Genomic DNA, 21,568 nt, shown 5'->3' with positions numbered 1-21,568 from the left:
ATTAGTTACTACGTCGTGTCCAACTTTTGCGACCTTGTGGACTATAGCCTGCCAGGCTTCTCTGTCCATGGGATTTTCCAGACGAGAATACTGGAGTGGGTTGCCATTATAGCCTCTTGTTTTCCACAAGGCCAATCATATCAAGTAATCTTATTAGTTTAAATGTTGTTTTGTTTTGTTTTTTTCCTGGAGGTCTATCTACTTCTGTTTTTCCTCTACCTAAACCCATTGTTCTTTCAGACTGCTGCATAGGTGAAATAGTTTAAATGGGTATCAAATTCTACTGGTTGGAGTTAAAATTTTCTTCATGATTTCAAAGGCATCACTTTTTGACTTAAAACCTCTGGAAGCTATTGAGAAGAATTTCTGATTCTTTACGCTATTTATGTGATATGTGTGACTGATCTTTTCTTTCTTAGAAAAAATGAATTATCTTTATTTTCATTTTTCTGTAATTTCCTAATTTTGTGCCTTAGTGTATCTTACAGCCATTCATTGTATGGGGCACTTAATGAAAGCCCTTTCGACCTTTAGAAAGCCTTTCTGTGTTGGGAAATTGTCTTGAATTTTTTCTTTGGTGATTTCCTCCCCTTGATTTTTAATTTTTCAAAAACTTTCCATATTGGATATTAGAGCTCCTACAGTGGTCCTCTGATTAGGAAAAAAAAATGTATCTGTTTTATATACATATATGTATATAAAACATATATATTCATCTTTTTTGCTGAACCTGTGTATTCAGTTTTTTATTTCTTCAATCATATCTTTAGGACCTCTTTTTTCTTTTGTTCTAAGTTTCTGCTTTGTATAGCTTCTTTTTTCTATGTTTTTTTCCTCTGGCTGTGCTGGGTCTTTGTTGCTTTGCACGGGCTGTCTCTAGTTGTGGTGAGCCGGGGCTGCTCTGCCTTGTGGCGCTCCGGTTTCTCATTGCAGCAGCTTCTCTCGTGGAGCACGGGCTCTAGGGCACTCAGGCTCAGTGGTTGCGGCCCATGGACTGTAGTTGCTCCAAGGCGTGTGAGATCTTGCCAGGCCAGGGACTGAACCTGTGTCCCCTGCACTGGCAGGTGGATTGGTATCCACTGGGCCACTAGGGAAGTCCAGCATGGCTTCTGATACTTGTTTTTCTGATGCAAAATCTTCTTTTATATCTCTGAAGATTTTAATGATTATGTTTTATTTTCTTTTTAAGTTTTCTTCTTTTTGCATAGCCTGTCTCCGCCATATTGTCTTCCTTTGGCTGGTTGGCTGAGCTGCTGTTACAATTGTCTCCTCATGTTAACAAATAGGGGGCTGGCTGGAAGCTCTGAGTGCCAAGGTGAGGCTGTATGGTCTCTCCGCTTCCCTGCAGAGTGATCTCCCTATACCTTTGTAGGGGACGCCCATGTCGACATCTTTGGGACTTTCTTCTAGGGTGTTTACATTTCTCAGAGGAACCTTTCAGTATCCTGGAAGTAAAGGCTTAGTTACCAGTGTTCTGGAAACCAAATGAAGGATGAGAGGGAGGAGGTGTCAGCATTCTGCCTTTGGAATGCATATGTACATCCTCTTTTCAGTAACTGTTTGAACTTTTACCTGAGTTTCAAGACTTCTCCAGAGAGCCTCAGATGTACCTTCTTCCATTATCACCACTCTGAATAGTGCCAACGTGGGCTGGTTATCCAGCAGCATGTGAGAGAGAAGTCTGGCCATCTCTTCTGAAACAGCTTTCCATCAGCTTGGTTTATCTCCATTTCACCTAGCTCTAGAGGCTCTGATACTGTTAAATCTGGAGTGTTTTGAGTATTGAGTATTTTGCAGTCTCAGCTGGGTATTCTGCAGTATCAATTGGGTTAGTTTTCAGCTTTATCTAGAACTGGCTTAAGAGTTGGGGGTTCCTGGTCTAGTTCAGTTATTTCTCATTTGTAACTGTCAAAAATATGCCGCTGTTGTCCCTTCTGTCCTCTCCATTCTTGAAAACTGTTGCCTTTTAAAAATTGCTTTTTTGCAGTTTCCATGGAATTTTGAGAGAGAGTGAAATTTATAGATATTCAATATACCATCTCTTCGTAGAACCCAGAATTATTTACAGTAGAAAAACTGAACCAACTTAAATGTCCAGCAGCAGAGGAATGATTGTATGAGTTATAATGCAGTCATCAGATGGACTGTTATGAAGAAATTGTATGCTTTCTATAAGCTTTTAATGACTGTTTGAAGTTAATGGGTAAAGTAATACACACAGTAGTTACATGTTGTATTATTTCGCTGTTTTTTTTTCTTTTTATTTGGCTGAGTGGCTTGTTTAGTTCCCCAACCAGAGATGGAACCCAGGGCCTCTAAAGTGGAAGTACAGAGTCTGAACCACCAGGGAATTCCCGTATTTTGACTATTTTAAAAGAAACAAACAAGAAAAACCCTGATCTAGAGGCATGCAGTCTAGTCGGTGAAGTAGCTCTGAATGCCAGTCAGAGAAAAAGTGAGGCAGTAATATAGGTACAGGGCTTCCCTGGTGGTTCAGTGGTAAAGAACCCACCTTCAGTGCAGGAGACGTGAGTTCGATCCTGGGTTGGAGTAGGAACTGGCAGCCCAGTCCAGTATTCTTGCCTGGAAAATCCCATGGACAAAGGAGCCTGGCAGACTACAGTTCATGGGGTCGCAAAAGAGCTGGACACGACTGAGTGACTGAACAATACAGGCATGGACTAGACTATGCTCAAGGTCACAAAGAGGTATTATTGCTTCCTAAAATTGACTGACAGAAACCAGGCCAACCTCTCTTTCACCTCCCAAGTGATTTTACCAGGGTTACATTGCTGTTTAGTAGTTTTGGTAGCTGCTTTGCACCCTATTTATGTCAGTCTCGTTAGCTCCGTGGACGAGCGAGGATAAAGAAGTAGGCTCCGGTGACTGAGGCAGTGTTGGCCCATAACCTAATGTAAAAAACTTCACACAGGCACAACATAGAGAGACGGAAGTCTGAAGAGACATTTTCTCTGAGTTGTGGTGGAGTTGTTTGTCCTACTGGGGATAGATGTTTTCCTTTGTTCATGGGATCAAGAATACTGGAGTGGGTAGCCATTTCCTTCTCCAGGGGATCTTCCCAACCCAGGGATCAAACCCCGATCTCCTGCATTGCAGATGGATTCTTTACCATCTGAGCCACCAGGGGAGCCCCTTAACTTTGCTAGAGTATGAAAACAATCTGTGTGCTTTTATATTTCCCCTTTAAAAAAAAAAAAAAGAAAACATATCAGAACCTAAGCTGATCCATTGGGTTGCAAAGAACGACTGAGTGACTAACTGAACTGAAGGCTGATCCGTTCAAAACTATCACTTCAGACCTGAAACCAAAGAGCTCCTAGAAAAAAACATAGGCAGAACACCCTGTGGCATAAAGCATAGTGATGTTTTTAAGATCTGACTCCTAAGGCAAAAGAAACAAAAGCAAGAATAAATAAATGGGACCTAACTAAGCTTACAGACTTCTGCACAGCAAAGGAAACCATCAGCTATTAAAACAAAAAGACACCTGGAGAAGGAAATGGCAACCCACTCCAGTACTCTTGCCTGGAAAATTCCATGGATGGAGGAGCTGGTGGGCTGCAGTCCATGGGATCACAAAGAGTAGGACACGACTAAGCAACTCCATTTTCACTTTCACTTTCAATGAGTCTATTCAACACATTAAGGTCTTTAAGGGTGCAAAGAAGAGACAGGCTCAGATAGCATTTAAAATAGAAATTTATTGAAAAAGTATATGGAAATCTAGGAAAATAAAATTTTATTTTTTAACCACATGGCCACTCTGAGTCCTAGGTATTCTAACCCTGTACGTAGCCAAGCTACCATGGAGTACTAGAGCATTATCTCAGAACCTTGTAAGATATATACCAATTTTTCTTAATTAAAGTTTTTTTCTTTATTCTTTAATATTTATCATGAACATTTTTTAAAATTTATTTTAATACAAGGATAATTAGAACAATATTTTAATTGGAGGATAATTGCTTTACTATATTGTGATGGCTTTTGCCATACATCAGTATGAATTGGTCATGGGTATACATGTGTCCCCTCCATTCTGAACCTCCTCCAACTTCCCTTCCTACCCTATCCCTCCAGGTTGTCGCAGAGCACTGACTTTGGGTGCCTGCGTCATACATCAAACTCCCACTAGTTATCTATTTTACATATGGAAAATTTTGATATGTGGAACTAGTTTAATGACCCCATATCTTCATCACACAGCTGCAACAGCCATCAAGTCATTGCCACTCTTGCTTCATTTCTGTTTGCTCTACTGGCCTTTGCCTCTTTGGATTATTTTGAAGAAAGTCCTAGACACTGTGTCATTTCATCTATGCATATTTATAGATGCGACATGTTAAAGTTGGCAAGTTGGATGCGACGAAATTTTGAAACTGCCTGGTTAAATCAATATTTTGTCATTTTTTTTTCTATTGGATTGTCTTCTATTATTGAATTATAGGAATACATTATATGTTGTATGTATGAGTCCTTGGGTTTTATGGATTTGTGTTTATATTTAAGCAATATCTTTTCACACTGTATAATATGTCTTTTGAATCTGTTTATGGTCGAACAAGACTGAAACAACTTAGCATGCATGCACATGGTGAATTTGAAAAATAAAATTTCTTATTTTTATTGCAAAAAAAAAAAAATAAATAAAACAAAAAGACAACCTAATGAATAGGAGAAAGTATTTACAAATAATGTGACTGATAAGAGGTTAGTATCCAAAATATACATAAGCAGCTCATATAACTCATATCAAAAAACAAACCTAATTTAAAAATGAGCAGAAGACCTGAATAGATATTTTTTCCGAGGAAGATGACACAGATCAGCTCAATGTTGCTAATCATCAGAGAAATGCAGATCAAAATCACAGTGATTTTCACAGCTGTCAGAATGGTTATCATCAAAAAGACTACAAATAACAAATGTTGGGGAGAATGTGGAGAAAAGGGAACCCTTGGACACCTTTAATGAGAATGTAAATTGGTGCATCCACTGTGGAAGATAGAGGGTCCTCAAAACATTAAAAATAGAACTACTATATGATAGAGCAATTCCATTCCTCAGTGTATATCCAAAGAAAATGAAAACACTCATTCAAAAAGATAGCATGCACCCCAGTGTTCATAACAGCATTAATTACAGTAGCTAATATATAGAAGCAACTTAAGTGTCTATCAACAGATGATGGATAAAGATTTATATTTTTGTATCTATATAGAGATAGGTATATACACACACAATGGAATATTAATGAAACATAAAAAAGAATGAAATTCTGCAATTTGCAACAACATAGATAGACCTAGAGTATACAATGCTAGTGAAGTAAATCCAATGGAGAAGGACAAATACTCTGTTATCACTTATATGTGGAATCTGAAAAAATAAACTAGTGTATATAACAAAAAGGAAGCAGACTCACAGACACAGAGGAAAAACTAGTGGTTACCAGTGGGAGAGGGAAGGAGGGAGGGGCAAGATAGGTATAGATGCGAGTACAAATTCATACGTATAAAATAAATAAGGATAAATTGTATGGCGCAGGGGCAATATAGCCACCGCTTTGTAATAATCTTTATTGTTGGGCTTCCCCGATAGCTCAGCTGGTGAAGAATCCACCTGCAATGCAGGAGACCCCAGTTCTATTCCTGGGTCGGGAAGATCCCCTGGAGAAGGCTTGGGCTACCCTCTCCAGTATTCTTGGGCTTCCTTCGTGGCTCAGCTGATAAAGAATCTGCCTCCAATGCGGGAGACCTGGGTTCAATGCCTGGTTGGGAAGATCCCATGGAGAAGGGAAAGGCTACCCACTCCAGTATTCTGGCCTAGAGAATTCCATGGACTGTATAGTCCATGGGTCACAAAAAAGTCAGACACAACTGAACGACTTCCACTGTCCTTTTTGTTGTTCAGTCACTCAGTCGTGTCTGACTCTTTACGACCCCATGGATTGCAGAACCACAGGCTTCCCTGTCCATCACCAACTCCTGGAGCCTGTTCAGACTCATGTCCGTTGAGTCAGTGACACCATCCAGCCACCTCATCCTGTGTCATCTCCTGGTCCTCCTCTCCTCAATCTTTCCCAGCAACAGGGTCTTTTCTAATGAGTCAGTTCTTTGCATCAGGTGGCCAAAGTATTGGAGTTTCAGCTTTAGCATCCGTCCTTCTAATGAATATTCAGGACTGATTTCCTTTAGCATTCACTGGTTGGATCTCCTTGCTGTCCAAGGGACTCTCAAGAGTCTTCTCCAGCACCACAGTTCGAAGGCATCAATTCTTCGGCACTCAGCCTTTTTTATTGTCCTGCTCCCACATCCGTACATGACCACTGGAAAAACCGTAGCTTTGACTACATGGACCTTTGTAGGCAAATTAATGTCTCTCTTTTCAACATGCTGTTTAGGTTTGTCATAACTTTTCTTCCAAGGAGCAAGCATCTTTTCATTTCATAGCTGCAGTCACCGCCCACAGTGATTTTGGAGTCCAAGAAACTGGAATATAATCTATAAAAATATTGAATCACTGTGTTGTACACCTGAAATTAATATAATACTATAAAGCACCTATTTGTTGTTGTTCAGTCACTAAGTTCTGGCCAACTCTTTGCAACCCCATGGACAGCAGCATGCCAGGCCTCCCTGATCCTCACTATCTCCTGGAGTTTGCCCGAGTTCATGTCCATTGACTCCGTGATGTTATCCAACCCTCTCATCCTCTACTGGCCTCTTCTCCTTTTGTCTTCAATCTTTCCCAGCATCAGGGTCTTTTCCAGTGAGTTAGTTGCATGCGTCAGGTGGCTAAAGTACTGGAGCTTCAGATTTACTGTCAGTCCTTCCAGTGAATCTTCAGGGTTGATCTCCTTCTTGCAGTCCAAGGGACCCTCAAGAGTCTTCTCCAACACCACAGTTCAAAAGCATCAATTCGTCAGCGCTCAGCCTTTATAGTCCAACTCTCACAGCCGTACATGACCACTGGAAAAACCATAGCTCTGACTAGACAGACCTTTGACGGCAACGTGATGTCTCTGCTTTTTAATACGTTGTCTAGGTTGGTCATAGCTTTTCTTCCAAGGAGCAGGCGTCTTTTAATTTCGTGACTGCAGTCACCATCTGCGTGATTTTGGAGCCCAAAAACACAAACTCTGTTACTCTTTCCATTTTTTACCCCCATCTATTTGCCATGAAGTGGTGGGACTGGATGCCATGATCTTAGTTTTTTGAATGTTGAGTTTTAAGCCAGCTTTTTAATTTTATCACCTTCATCACCTTGAATTCCTCTTTGCTTCCTGACGTTAGGGTGGTGTCATCTGCACATCTGAGGTTGTTGATATCTCTCCTGGCAATCTGGATTCCAGATTGAGCTTCATTCAGCCTGGGATTTCGAATGATGTACTCTGCGTACACGTACAGATGGTAAAGAATTTGCCTTCAATGTGGGAGACCCAGGTTCGATTCCTGGATTGGGAAGATCTCCCAGAAAAGGGAATGGCAACCCACTCCAATATTCTTGCCTGGAGAATCCTTCTGGACAGAGAAGCCTAGCGGGTTACAGTCCATGGGATCACTAAGAGTCAGACATGACTGAGTGACTAACACCACCACTCTGCACAGAAATTAAATAGGCACGGTGACAATATACAGTCTTGACATACTCCTCTCCCAATTTACAACCAGTCTGTTGTTCCATGTCTGGTTCTAACTGTTGCTTCTTGACCTGAATACAGGTTTCTCAGGAGGCAGGTGGGGTGGTCTGGTATTCCCATCTCTTTAAGAATTTTCCACAGCTTGTGATCCACACAGTCAAAGGCTTTAGCGTAGTCTATGAAAAAGAAGTTGATGGTTTTCTGTAATTCCCTTGCTTTTCCTATGATCCAACGGATGTTGCTAGTTTGATCTCTGGTTCCCCTGCCTTTTCTAAATTCAGCTTGTGCCTCTGGAAGTTCTTGGTTCATGTACTGTTAAGGCCTAGCTTGAAGGATTTTGAGCATTATCTTGCTAGCATGTAAAATGACTGCAGTTGTGCAGTAGTTTGAATATTCTTTGGCCTTGCCCTTCTTTGGGACTGGAATGAAAGCTGGACTTTTCTTTCTTTGGGATTAGAATGAAAAACTGACCTTGTTCATCGTTATTGTCCAGTTGCTAAGCCCCATCTGACTCTCTGCAGCATGCCAGGCTTCCCTGTCCCTATCTCCTGCAGTTTGCTGAGACTCATGACCCTTGAATCAGTGATGCATCATGTGGTGTCTTCTCCAGCACCGCAGTTCAAAAGCATCAATTTTTCAGCCCTCAGCCTTCTTTCTGGGTCTTACTTCTGCTGCTGCTGCTGCTAAGTCGCTTCAGTCGTGTCCGACTCTACGCAGCCCCATAGACGGCAGCCCACCAGGTTCCCCCGTCCCTGGGATTCTCCAGGCAGGAACACTGGAGTGGGTTGCCATTTCCTTCTCCAATGCAAGAAAATGAAAAGTGAAAGTGAAGTCGCTTAGTTGTGTCTGACTCTTAGGGACTCCATGGACTGCAGCCCACCAGGCTCCTCCGTCCATGGGATTTTCCAGGCAAGAGTACTGGACTTACTTAGGTCTCCTTTTATTATGATTTTTTCCTTTATGTTAGTCTTTCTCCTTCCGAGCTTTTCACTGGCTAGTCACCAGAATAAAGAGGGCAGGGATTTTCTTTTTTATTTTTTTTCTACTTTGGATTTTCTAGCTCCAAAGAAAATGCCTTGAAAACAGTAAAAGAAGGCTCAATAAGAGGATGTTGGATGAGTGAATACTGTGATTATAGTGTAGGATGGATAGCCTAGTCTTATTTTTTTTCTTTAAAGTTAAAAATATATCATAGTTTATGTCTAGACATTTATGACTTAATTTTTAAAGCCTTCAGGATTTAACACCACATTGCAAATAAGCTATACTTCAATAAAATTTTTTAAATGGCGGGAGTGGGGGATGAAATGGTAATAAATGAATAAACTACAGGGGTGGGGGAGGGGAAAATTTTTTAACACCATAAAATACATATTTACAATGATTTTTTTCCTTTGAACTCTTCAGTTTTCCCAAAGACTGAATGGTAACTTTTAAAATCAAAACTTCTTTCCCAAAACATGTTTTTCTGTTTTGACTCTTGTTTTCCTATCTTTTAAATTCAAGGTCAGATGGGAGCTTGTGATTTCATTATGTAAATGAAAGATTGTATGAGTTTAAAACTTACTTTTAGGATGACATCCCTACTTTAAAGGGCTTCCTGGGTGGCGCTAGTGGTAAGAACCTGCCTGCCAGTGCAGGAGACATAAGAGAGCCAGGTTCGATCCCTGGATCGGGAAGACCCTCTGGAGAGGGCAGAGGAGCCTGACGGTCCACAGGGTCACAAAGACGTGGACGCGACTGACGAGACTGAACATGCACGCACGCACCCTACTTTAAAAATGTGCTGCTGTTTAAAGGAGTGGTGCTGCTTTACTTGGAGAAGTAAATGCAAGAACAAGTATTTTGGGAAGTGAGAAATAAACGCGGATGGGTAGGCCAGGTATGGTGATTACCGAGGTCATGCAGTGTAAAGCCCAGGTCACGCAGCTGTGTCTGTGAAGAGCTCGCGAGTGGCTTTCACAGTCTGCAGCTCGTCGCCCGACTCTCCTGAGTGGCGGTCCGTGGCAGCAGAGGCCTCCCTTTGGCCTCGGTCAGTGGGGAGTCTAGTCCAGAAGACGCTCTGCCATTCCCACTCCCTGCAGTGTGTGGTTAGCGGTCACTCTCGCTTGTCTGGAGTCTGCTCTCGGCTGTTTATGCTGGAGAGATGGCGGGCCATTCAGGTACCCAGCAGCCCAGGCCGTGGGTGTGGCTGCCCTGCCTCTGCTGGGGCTGAGACGTAAAGGTATGAAATGATGATGTGGAAGCAAGCTATAGAACGGGCCTCGCTGAATAGTTGCTATTTGCTGTTTTGTTGCTAAGTCACGTCTGACTGTTTTTGCGACCCCAGGGACTATAGCCCACCAGGCTCCCCTGTCCATGAGATTTGTCAGGCAAGAATACTGGCATGGGTTGCCTTTTCCTTCTCCAGGGGACCTTCCCAACCCAGGGATCGAACCCATTTCTCCTGCACTGGCAGGTGGATTCTTTACCACTGAGGCACCAGGGAGACATCTGGGAGGTGGGATCAGTTTCTGAAGAAAGAGCATGCACGCTGAGAAATACAACAGTCAAGGACTGGGCTTTGCAGAATTGCCCCAATTAGGGAACACGAGAGGAGAACAAACCTTCCTGAAGAAAAGCTGGAGAAAGAGCAGAGGTGAGCACTTTCAAAATCAGTAGGCAGTAGTGACCTTTGAAAAAAAGGCAGTCATTTTCTGCTTTTGATAGAGGAGGGGGAAATGGCAAGAAAACAAGTATAATATGTGTTGGCCACATTAATTCCTCATGGATGGAGTGAAGGCCAAGGTGATCAGTTTGAAGACTGCTTCAAATTAAGCGATCAGTATATCTTGGAAACTCCTCTTGGTCCCACGGCTTGAGAATACCTTCCTTTGTCTCACTGACCACATCACATTGCTGCTGCTGCTGCTAAGTTGCTTCAGTCGTGTCCAACTCTGTGCGACCCCATAGATGGCAGCCCACCAGGCTCCTGTGTCCATGGGATTTTCCAGGCAAGAGTACTGGAGTGGGGTGCCATTGCCTTCTCCGCCACATCACATTGAGAGGATCTTAATCTTTTGTTCTCCTAGGTTCTCTGATGCCAAAGAGAACTTTTGGTAACTTTTGGAGGATTTTCCAGTTTTGCTCTGGGGAGATGAATACTCCCAGTTTTTCTAACCTGGTGTTCTCTACAGGTTAGTAGCCCCTAACTGTAATGAGGGTTTGACCCTTGAAAATGTGAGGGGCAGAGGCACCAACCCTCCATGCAGTCAAAAATCTGTGTATAATTTATAGTTAGCTCTCTGTATCTGCAGTTCTTCTGTATCCACACCCTCAGGTCCTGTAGTACTGTGGTACTTATTTATGGAAAAAAATCCACATATAAGTGAACCCCATGTTGCTCAAGGGTCAACTGTGTATCAGTCTATAAACCACTGAGTGTAGAGGTTAAGAGCATGAACTCACTAGTTCTGCTACTGTTTAACTGGGTGGTTTTAGGTAAATTAGTTAACTGTCTTCTGCCTCATTTTCATCTCTAAAGTGGACAATAATAGTGCCTATAGAAAGAAAAATGCACAGTGTAAGCACTGTGAGTTAAATTTGCACCAGGGTCTTACTGAGGGCTATAGCCAAGGAAGCAGCTTCTCAGTAGCTCTGAGAAACTGCTCTGAAGAGTCAAGAGAGAGGCTAGTTTATGTTTTTTGGTGGGGAATGCAGTCAAGTAGGTATCTTGGTAAAGGATTACTGCTGGTTTACAAAGAACAGATATCACAAATTAATGACTTCAGGGCTTTTCTCTGTATGGGAAGACAGCAAGAAGCTGGGTTTATTAAAATTCTTCCTGAGATACACCTATCTCAGGGCCTGTTTGCCCAAAGCACAGAGTATCCTCTTGCTGTCTTAATTTCCTAGGTCCTGAGCACAGAGTGCTTCATCCTTTTATCGCCTTAATCTCTTCTGATACACAGAGTGCACTGTTGGTCAGTGATTGCAGCAGGTTAATAACATCCTTGTAGAATTCACTGATGAGCCAAAGACTCGCTACTCTTTTTTGTTTGTACAGCCTACACAGTAATTGTTGAGCATTAAATGAGATAATATCTGTAAAGCCACAGAATAGTGTCTTAACAGGTAGGAGCTCCTCCATAAATGTGATGTTAAACCAATGAATTCTTTTTTTGTTTGTTTTATTTTTTAATTTATTTATTTTAATTGGAGGTTAACTACCGAGTAAACCAATGAATTCTTAACTCTTAAGATCCAGGGAAGAAAAATAAGAGAATAGTACTGCAGGGGGACTGTGGAATTGAAAAAAGTTCATTTTCTCGATAAGGGACACTTGTATATGTTTGAAAGGAGAAGTGCTAAAGCCAGGTCAGCGGAAAGGGCTAAGATCCTAGAGGAGGGAATTGGGAGCGAATGTGGAATGAGGGGCTTCCAAGGTGGCGCTAGTGGTAAAGAACCCGCCTGCCAATGCAGGAGACATAAGAGATGCAGGTTTGATCCCTGGGTGGGGAAGACCCCTCTCGATCCCCTGGAGGATGGCACGGCAACACTCAGATCTCATAGCCAAACATTGGTTCAGTAGATGATGTTCATGCTTTCACTTTGAGAAACACTGGTGGGAAAAGCATTCATTTGTACTTTTGAAATAAAGGAGAAGCTAAATTGTTCTCACTCCTATAAAAAGAATGGGTGTGATTGGATTAGGATTGTGGTTCTCAATTCTGTAAAACCTTAGGGTCCCTTTCTATAACAAATAGTAATATTTCCTTTACTATTCATAGTATATTCATGGAAAATATGAATATTCAAGATGTTTCTAGAAATGTAATTTATATAAGTTCTCCCACAATTGATATAAATGTTCTAACTAATATATAGGAGACAAAATATTATAATAAAGTGTTTTAATATGCAAATGCTTGGCCTGGCTACCCAAGGAAACCGAAATGTCCCCACAAACTTTCAAAATCACCCCTTGAGAGCAGTGACATAGTCACTGAGAAGCACTGATTTAGGTGGAGGTTTAAAACATGAGGGTAGAGGGGACTGAAAAGATGTGTATAAGAAGAATGCCAAATAGCAGTGAAGATGTGACTGCAGTTCACGTGAATTTGGGGTAGGAGGATCACAACTTCCTCCAGCAGTGCTGGGGAGACCAAGAGTAGGATCTGGGACCACATGCAGGAATTGTGCTCTGCTGAAGCAGGAGGAAGATGAGATGGTTGAGGGGCTAGTGGGTCACATGGTATCTAGAGTCTGAAGAATCTAGAGACCTGAAAGGTCAGACTCCCCTCTGTCAATAAGTAGTCAGGAGGCAAGAGAAACTTACCTTGGTTCAAAACATAAAATGCTGGGAGAATAGAATAGCAACAAAACAGGATATATATATATAACTTAGCCAAACACAGAGATGAGGAGAAAGGAAAAATACAGAGGGCAACGGTAGGGATGGACTCCGTCTATTCCCTGAGGATTCTGCCCATTCTGAGAGGCGGATGGGGGATGTGAACAGAGCAGGGGCAGGAGATAAAGCCTGGGTGAGGCCTGCGCTCAGTGAGGGATCTCACTAGCTGTTTCCTCTTCATTCTGCACAAACTGATTCTGAGAGGAGAAGCTTATCTCGAATCGTGCAGCTTGAACACCGGAGTCCAGCCTCAAGCCCGTAGCCAAGATATTCTCGCGTCGGATGCCCGGCTCCTCTCCCTGATCTGGTCTGAAGCGTTGGGAGCCAGGCAAGGATGAAGTCGACTGACGACTGAACAATTCTTCCGCGTGGGTGTGCCCCATGGGACTCCACACTGGGAGATCCGGAGACCTTCAGTTAGCCTGCCTTGGGACGCGGTGGGTTTCTGTCGGGAAAGGATCCGGGCGCGGCGAGTTGTTGGAGGAGGCGGCCGGCAGGGGGCGCGGTGGTGTAGGCACAGGGATGGCTCAGGGCGTTTGGAACGGCTTTCCCCGGAAATACGGGGTTATCTATTAACAATAGTAAAATACAGTTCGAAACTATGTTTATTTGGATCGCTAAGATAAAGGTCAATTGGAATCGTTTCAGGAGTGACCCAGACCTTAATATAGTGGTGTGCGCAGCAGCGGGTAGTGCCAAGGTCAGCCTCGGGGAAGATAACCAGGGTCGGGTGGTTTTCCCGGGGCGAGGCTCATCCATTGCACCCTAGATGAGCTGACCCCAGCGATTTCCCCAGATGTGGATAACTCGGTTGCATAATTTGTGGTAGTGGGGGACTGTGTTGGTGCTTTCCCCTGTCCTCTTTGTATCTTAAAGGGGTCTAGTGGCTCATCTCTAATGCTGAAGGGGTTATCACATAAAAGTAGGTGGGTAGTGGTGAGTACAATACACAGACGTAGTGAAATAGAGATCTTAAATACTAAACCACTATGGAACGTTCTTCTGCCAGGTACAGGCCTTTTGGGTTTTGTCAGGATTATTTATTTAACTTCAGCTGTCTGAGCTTTAGGACCTGAGTTTACCTGAATGGTTTTGAACGTTTTTAGTTTTGGAGTGTTACAATATCTCAATTTTTTTTAGGCTGGTTATATTTTGCAGTTATATACCATTTTGGGTGTATGGGGATAAGAAAAGCATGTTATTAAAACTGTTTTCAGTTCTTTTAGCCTTTTATATGTGGTTACCAAAACTTGTAAAATTACATGTTGTTCACATTATATTCTGTTGGCCATCATTTCTCCCTTATTTTGAAAAAGTCTCCAGGAGGTCTTGCTGTATTACTTCTATAACATGCTTCCCCTTCCTGGAATGCCCTGCCTTCCCTCATCAATCTTTGACACTCAGCTCTCACTTGTAGCTGCCTGGGATCCACCCAAACTGCCACAGAATCTAAGATGGACTGAAACATTACTCGGTACTGAAGGCACAGTGCTGCATAAGGTGCTTCTTTTAAAATCAGAAGAAAAAAAGATGAATTTTTAGGTGGAAGAAAATGTATATAACAATGTAATCTTTTTATATTAATACGTTTTTCATGGAGGAAGGGTCCACAAAGACAAAGGTGTATAGGATCCTTCAGTCATAATGTGGTCCTTAACCCTTTGATTGGTGCTCATTACTTTTTTCCTCTAATTCTGGCAGGTCTATTTCCTCTACAGTTTGTGATCTTATTTATTACAGGGAGACTCTATCTCCACATGATTACCCTTAGTATCTCCAATGCCTTAGGCTAGTTGCTGGCACCTTAAGTTTAGGTGGCTGTAAGTGACTAGTTTCATATGAGTAACAACTTGAGACTGAGAAGGCGATGGCACCCCACTCCAGTACTCTTGCCTGGAAAATCCCACGGACAGAGGAGCCTGGTAGGCTGCTGTCCATGGGGTCGCACAGAGTCAGACACGACTGAAGCGACTTAGCAGCAGCAGCAGCAACCTGAGAACAGGTTTTTTTTTTTTTTTTTTTTTCATTATGAGTAGCACTCATAGAAACTCATGGATACTTTGTGAATGTTGAAAATACTGGAGTAGGCAGTGTGGTCATCAGAAATAAAGTTCCCATGAGGATTTATTGTATAACACAGGGAGCTCTCCTCAATACTCTGTAATGGCCTATGTGGGAAAATAATCTTAAGAAGAGTGGATCTATGTATATGTATTACTGAGTCACTTTGCTGTACAGTAGAAGCTAATACAACATTATAAGTCAACTATATGCCAATAAAAAATATTTTTTTAATTTTAAAAGAAAAAATTTAAAAAGAAAAAGACTTCCTCAGCATAGCAAGAACAGCCTTAGAATGTCTGCGAAAGCATACCTTGGGGGGACACAGCCATAGAGGACTCAGCGCTGTGGCCAGCCTGGCATTCATGGAAACAGCAATGCCATGGACAGCAAACCATCTGGAGTGAAATTAGAATGGTAGATCAATAATGAAATTATAACATATAACTGAGGTGGGCTGGGTCACACTTTATGGATGACAGTATCTAGCAGGTGGCTAAGTAGAGTGACTGTGGTTTATACTGCAGAGCCCTGTGGATGGGAAATGTAAAACCAGGGCCAGTGTTACATCCGAAGTGCCTCGGAATGGGTCTGGCTCCCCGAAACATAGGGTGTGTGTGCGTAGAGTGTCTATAGAGTTGCTCCGGCTGGTAAGAGACATTTAGATTCCGTTGTCAGCACCATGGACTTCTTAACTGTCAGACCTGCTCAGTGAGCTTATATAACAAAAGGCAGCTTTCAGAAATTACTGCCACACAGTATATTTCTGAACACACTCTCTCCTTGACTCCCATGAGGCAAAGATACGAGTGGAAATTCAGAGATAGGGTGAGACTCACAGAATGAGCGCCATGTCTCTTGGGACAGAACGTCTTAGTTGGCAGAGGCAACCGTGGTCTGAGAGAGGTGGGTGTGTGCTGGTGCTGCCCCTCCCCAGGAGTGCAGGAGCTCCAAACACCGGCTCTGCGGAGGGGCGGGCTGCGCCTCTCCACCCTGGCTTATCTGGGGCCTTGACGTAGTTGGTCACGAGCTGTTTTATTCCGTGTATCAATATATTAATATGTGTATATATATACACACACATATGGACATATATTCACTATAATTATTATTATTGTTGTTCAGTTGCCCAGTCATGTCCAACTCTTTGCGACCCCATGGACTGCAGCACCAGGCTTTCCTGTCCTTCACCAGCTCCCGGAGCTTGCTCAAACTCATGTCCATTGAGTCTGCGATGCCATCTAACCATTTCATCCTCTGTTGTCCCCTTCTTCTAGCCTCAGTCTTTCTCAGCATCAGAGTCTTTTCCAGTGAGTCATCTCTTTGAATCAGGTGGCCAGAGTACTGGCTTCAGCATCTCACTTCAATGAATACTCAGGGTTGATTTCCTTTAAGATTGATTGGTTTGATCTTGCAGTCCAAGGGACTCTCAAGAGTCTTCTCCAACACCACAGTTGAAAAGCATTAATTCTTTGGTGCTCAGGCTTCTTTATGATCCAACTTTCCCATCCATACATGACTACTGGAGAAACCATAGCTTTGACTATACAGACCTTTGTAGGCAAAGTAATGTCTCTGCTTTTAAATACACGGTCTATGTTTGTCATAGCTTTGCTTCCAAGGAGCAAGCATCTTTTAATTTCACGGCTGCAGTTAGCATCTGCAGTGATTTTGGAGCACAAGAAAATAAAGTCTATCATTGTTTCCATTGTTTCCCCATCTGTTTGCCATTAAAGATGGGACCAGATGCCATGGTCTTAGTTTTTTGAATGTTCAGTTTTAAGCCAGTTGTTTTCGCTTTACTTCTGTCACCTTCATCAAGAGGCTCTTTCGTTCCTCTTCGGTTCCTGACGTTAGGGTGTTGTCATCTGCATATCTGAGGTTGTTGATACTTCTCCTGGCAGTCTTGATTCCAGCTTGAGCTTCATTCAGCCTGGCATTTCGAATGATGTACTCTGCATAGAAGTTAAATAGGCAGAGTGACAATACACAATCTTGACATACTCTTCTCCTAATTTTGAACCAGTCTGTTGTTCTATGTCTGGTTCTAACTGCTGCTTCTTGAGCTGCATATGAGTTTCTCAGGAGGCAGGTAAGTTGGTCTGATATTCCATCTTTTAAAGAATTTTCCACAGTTTATTTTGATCCACACAGTCAGAGGCTTTAACATAGTCAGTGAAGAAGAAGTAGATGTTTCTCTGGAATTCCCTTGCTTTTTCTATAGTCTCGTGGATGTTGGCAATTTGATCTCTGGTTCCTCTGCCTTTTCTAAATCCAGCTTGAACATGGAAGTTCTGGTTCATGTATTGCTGAAGCCTGGCTTGGAGAATTTTGAGCATTACTTTGCTAGCGTGTGAAATGAGTGCAATCGTGCGGTAGTTTGAGCATTCTTTAGCATTACCTTTCTTTGGGACTAGAATGAAAACTGACCTTTTCCAGTCCTGTGCCACTGCTGAGTTTTCCAAATTTGCTGGCATGTTGAATGCACTAATAATTATCATTGTTTTGAGAGGGTAAAATCAAGCACAGATACCTAAAATATGGTAAAATCACAATTTGAACCTAAGAGTATCTGATACTAAAGCCTGTGTTTAGAACTAAATATGGTGCCACATATTTCTTATAGTGGTTCCACCAGGACTTGGTCTTCTCATTATGAAGAAAAAAGAGTCTAACAATATTATTGAAAGTCTGCCCCCTGTATTTCACAACCTGTTACATCGATATCGTTTCAGTGCACTTCTTTACAGTACTTTTCCTTAAGGATATACATTTTTACAAAATTGCAGTCATGGTATACATACCATTTCCTATCTTTTTTTCCTCTTAACCTTTTGTCTTTCATGTTGTTCACTATAATATAATGTGCCTTTCATGTTCTTACTATTGTATATTTAATACTCCACTTCCCTGCTGCTTTGATTCTAGAATTTGGGGGTGATTTTGATTTTTTGTAATTATATAATAAATACCATGTGCACAGGACACTGTCTTTCTCTTACTTTCTACAGTTAAATGACATTTCCTGATCAAAATGTACGAACATACTTTGGGCAATAGATGTATATAATTAGGGTTAAAGTTTCCCTGAGCCACCAGGGAAACCCAATATTATAGTCATGTTTCAGAATATGTAGGAAAAACACATTAATCCATTCTTGTGTGTTATACTAACATATGTTACTTTGCATTTTGATGCATTTGCTTTAAGCATCTTAAATGCTTTTCTGTATTTTCCTGATTACCTTCAGGGGAAATTTTATCACTATTGTAATAAATAAAAATACCCTCCCAAAATACAAAACAAAGCACTTATAAAATCATACAGACTAAGAGGAAAATAACTTCCAAGAGGTTGCAAAATATGCCACTCCCAACTGTGTCACTGTGGCATAAGGATTATTTTTAAGCCCAAAGCACTAAAAAACAGCAAATATGTAAGAAGAGTGGTCTGGCCTCCCTTTCTAACACAGGGGAAAGAAATATTCCAGAGAAGAGGGATAACGCCCAGAGATGTCTGCACAAACCAGTCTTGTTAAAATCATTATCTTTTTTAACCTCCGCATGTATGCTACGTGCTTCTCCACAATTGTCTCTCTCTTGTTCAACTTAATATAAAAACATTTAGGTTTCCACTTCTTTAGGTCTTCATTTCCTTATGAGGGCTCTTGTGTCAGATAAACTTCAGTTAAATAAAAGTATGGTTTTGTCCTGTTAAACTGTGTGTTCCAATGTAATTTTCAGGCTGGGCCAGAGACTCTAATAGAATAGAGGAAAAGGTTTGCCTCCCTTGCACTACTAAACCCTTAACACTATTTTTAGTTGCTGCAGAGTTGTTTTGCCCAGAGCGCCTAGTCAGCGAGGGTAGAAAGAAAAACACAGTGCCTTGTCAATTTTCGCTGTCTAAAAAGAACAGAGGAGCACTCGCTTTGTTACTCAATCCAGGCCAGATGCTGCTTGCCTTTGCGCTGAGAACTGCAAGACTTGAATCTTGTAGACGTCGTATTTGTGACCCCAACGACACGGACGCCTGTCCCGGAGAGCAATGGCTTGGGTGGGGTGGCAAGGCTGGAGGTCGCATTTGACGCGCATTCTGTTCAGCTCTCACAGAAACCCTGTAAGGCAGGCATGCAGTATTATTCCCACTTCACACTTTTGGGAAACGGTGATTGAGAGAGACTTGTGGGTATCACCTAGTTACAGAGTGGAGCGGCGATTCAGACTCAGCAACCGATCCTGCGACCCTCTTCCTGTGAGGCCCGCGCCCCCGCCGTGCCCTGCTCTGCCCTCCGCACGCTGCTCAGACTCCACACCCGTAACGAAGCTCCACCGAATTTTTCGTCTGTCTGTGAAGACGAAGAATTGAAAAATCTCAGCTACACTTGGTCTTTGGGGTCGGCGCCAGGCAGAGCTAGAACGAACTAGACGCTTGTCCGAAAGCAGTGACGTCAAATGACAAGGGACAAGAGGTGGGGATATGTAGATGAGGGGAGCGGTGGCTGCTGGCTGGATTTCGTCTTTCGCCGGGTAGAATTTCCCCTGAACGTCCAAAGGATGTATCTTGGTCACTGTCAAATAAATAATCCTTCAGGTTCCCATCGAAGGCCGAAATAGCTTGGAATATAATTGACCATAACTCTGTTGTGTGCTGAGTTCGAGGGTGACGTCCCAGACTAAGCTTACAACTCATACTTACCTGGCAGGGGAGATACCATGATCACGAAGGTGGTTTTCCCAGGGCGAGGCTCATCCATTGCACTCCGGATGTGCTGACCCCTGCGATTTCCCCAAATGTGGGAAACTCGACTGCATAATTTGTGGTAGTGGGGGACTGCGTTCGCGCTTTCCCCTGGCGTGGTTTGTGCAAGGAAAGACATAGATGCTAAGTTTGGAGCTCTGCTAATTTTCCTGTTTTTGTAGTCGTTTTCGGGTTTATGAGGCAGAGGCAGTAAGCAGTTTTCCTGCAACATGGATAAGCTAGTTTGGACTTTTGTGTGTTAGCTGGTAAAGGATTTTTTTGTAATGTGGGAGACTTGCTTTTGATCCCTGGTTTGGGAAATTCTCTTCGAAAAGGGATAGGTTACTCCATCTAACTCTGGCCTGGAGAATTTGGGTCTAAAGAGTTGGACACGACTGAGTGACTTTCACTTCACTTGGAAGCAAGGCAGCAGCCGATTTCTAGTATCAACTGAGGAATATTATGTGGATAGACAAATCTGCTGGGCTAATCCATGCACTTTCAAAGAGTTCAGTTCAGCTTCCCGTGTATAGAATCTGCCAGCAATGCGGATAGACCTGGGTTCAAGTCCTGGACAGGGAAGATCCTCTGGAGAAGGAAAATGGCTGCTGCTAAGTTACTTCAGTCATATCTGACTCTGCTCGACCCCACAGACGGCAGCCCACCAGGCTCCCCCGTCCCTGGGATTCTCCAGGCAAGAATTACCTTCTCCAATGCATGACAGTGAAAAGTGAAAGTCGTGTCCGACTCTTAGCGACCCCATGGACTGCAGCCCACCAGGCTTCTCAGTCCATGGGATTTTCCAGGCAAGAGTACTGGAGTGGGGTGCCATTGCCTTCTCCAGGAAAAAGGCTACCCACTCCTGTATTCTGGCCTGGAGTATCCCATCAACTGTATAGCTCATGGGGTCACAGAGTCAAACACAACTGAATAAATATTTTAAAAATGGTTTAAAAGTAAACTTTCACTATTCTAAGAATGAAATGAGCTGTTTTCTTTATTCTGTGGGAAAGACTGTAGGAGGCTATTTCGATACATTCTGGCCTTATGGTCCTCTTTCTGTGTTTTCAAAACCAGTAATTTTTCATCTGCTGACATCAACCTTCCATCCACCATCTTTTTTAATTTTTTCCAGATGAGAAAGCTCCTTTTATTAGGGTGGAAATGGTGCACCAAACTAGTCCCTGACAAAAATACTTAGATCTTCAAGATATGGAGATGATACTTAACTATAATGATCAAAGTGATCACATGGATCACAGCCTTGTGTAAATCAGTGAAGCTATGAGCCATGCTCTGGCCACACAAGATGGCCAGGTCATGGTGGAGAGTTATGACAAAACGTGGTCCACTGAGGAAAGGAATGGCAAACTCCTTCAGCCTTCTTGCCTTGAGAACCCCATGAACAGTATGAAAAGGCAGAAAGATAGGACACTGAAAGATGAACTCCCCAGGTTGGTAGGTGCCCAATATGCTACTGGGGAAGAGTGGAGAAATAGCTCCAGAAGGAATGAAAAGGCTAAGCCACAAAATTAAAAGACACACTCCTTGGAAGAAAAGTTGTGACAAACCTATACAGCGTATTTAAGAGCAGAGACATCACTTTGCTGACAAAGTTCGGTATAGTCAAAGCTATGGGTTTTCCAGTAGTCATATGTGGATATGAGAGTTGGACCATAAAGAAAGCTGAGCGCCGAAAAATTGATGCTTTCAG

At 42.5% G+C, this 21,568-nt stretch overlaps 1 protein-coding gene, 1 non-coding gene and 1 pseudogene across 7 annotated transcripts in view; all 3 read left to right on the top strand.

Annotated features, from left to right (window-relative positions):
- The first annotated feature begins 13,315 nt into the window (after positions 1 to 13,315).
- Positions 13,316 to 21,568, top strand: part of TEX14 (testis expressed 14, intercellular bridge forming factor) — a 126,513-nt gene continuing 118,260 nt past the window's right edge. For all 6 annotated transcript variants that reach the window (XM_042255309.2, XM_060395121.1, XM_027975350.3 and 3 more), the window contains exon 1: positions 13,316 to 13,492. In XM_042255309.2, coding sequence (XP_042111243.1) covers positions 13,437 to 13,492 — 56 coding nt within the window. In that variant the 5' untranslated portion in view covers positions 13,316 to 13,436. The remainder of the gene's footprint in view (positions 13,493 to 21,568) is intronic.
- Positions 13,769 to 13,912, top strand: LOC114117105 (U1 spliceosomal RNA; annotated as a pseudogene).
- LOC114117038 (U1 spliceosomal RNA) lies at positions 19,805 to 19,968 on the top strand. Its single transcript, XR_003590833.1, has one exon. It is a non-coding gene; the product is annotated as a U1 spliceosomal RNA (small nuclear RNA).

This window comes from Ovis aries, chromosome 11, assembly GCF_016772045.2.
Source record: "Ovis aries strain OAR_USU_Benz2616 breed Rambouillet chromosome 11, ARS-UI_Ramb_v3.0, whole genome shotgun sequence".
Taxonomy (NCBI): Eukaryota; Metazoa; Chordata; class Mammalia; order Artiodactyla; family Bovidae; genus Ovis; species Ovis aries.
This window is presented reverse-complemented; position numbering and strand designations above follow the sequence as displayed.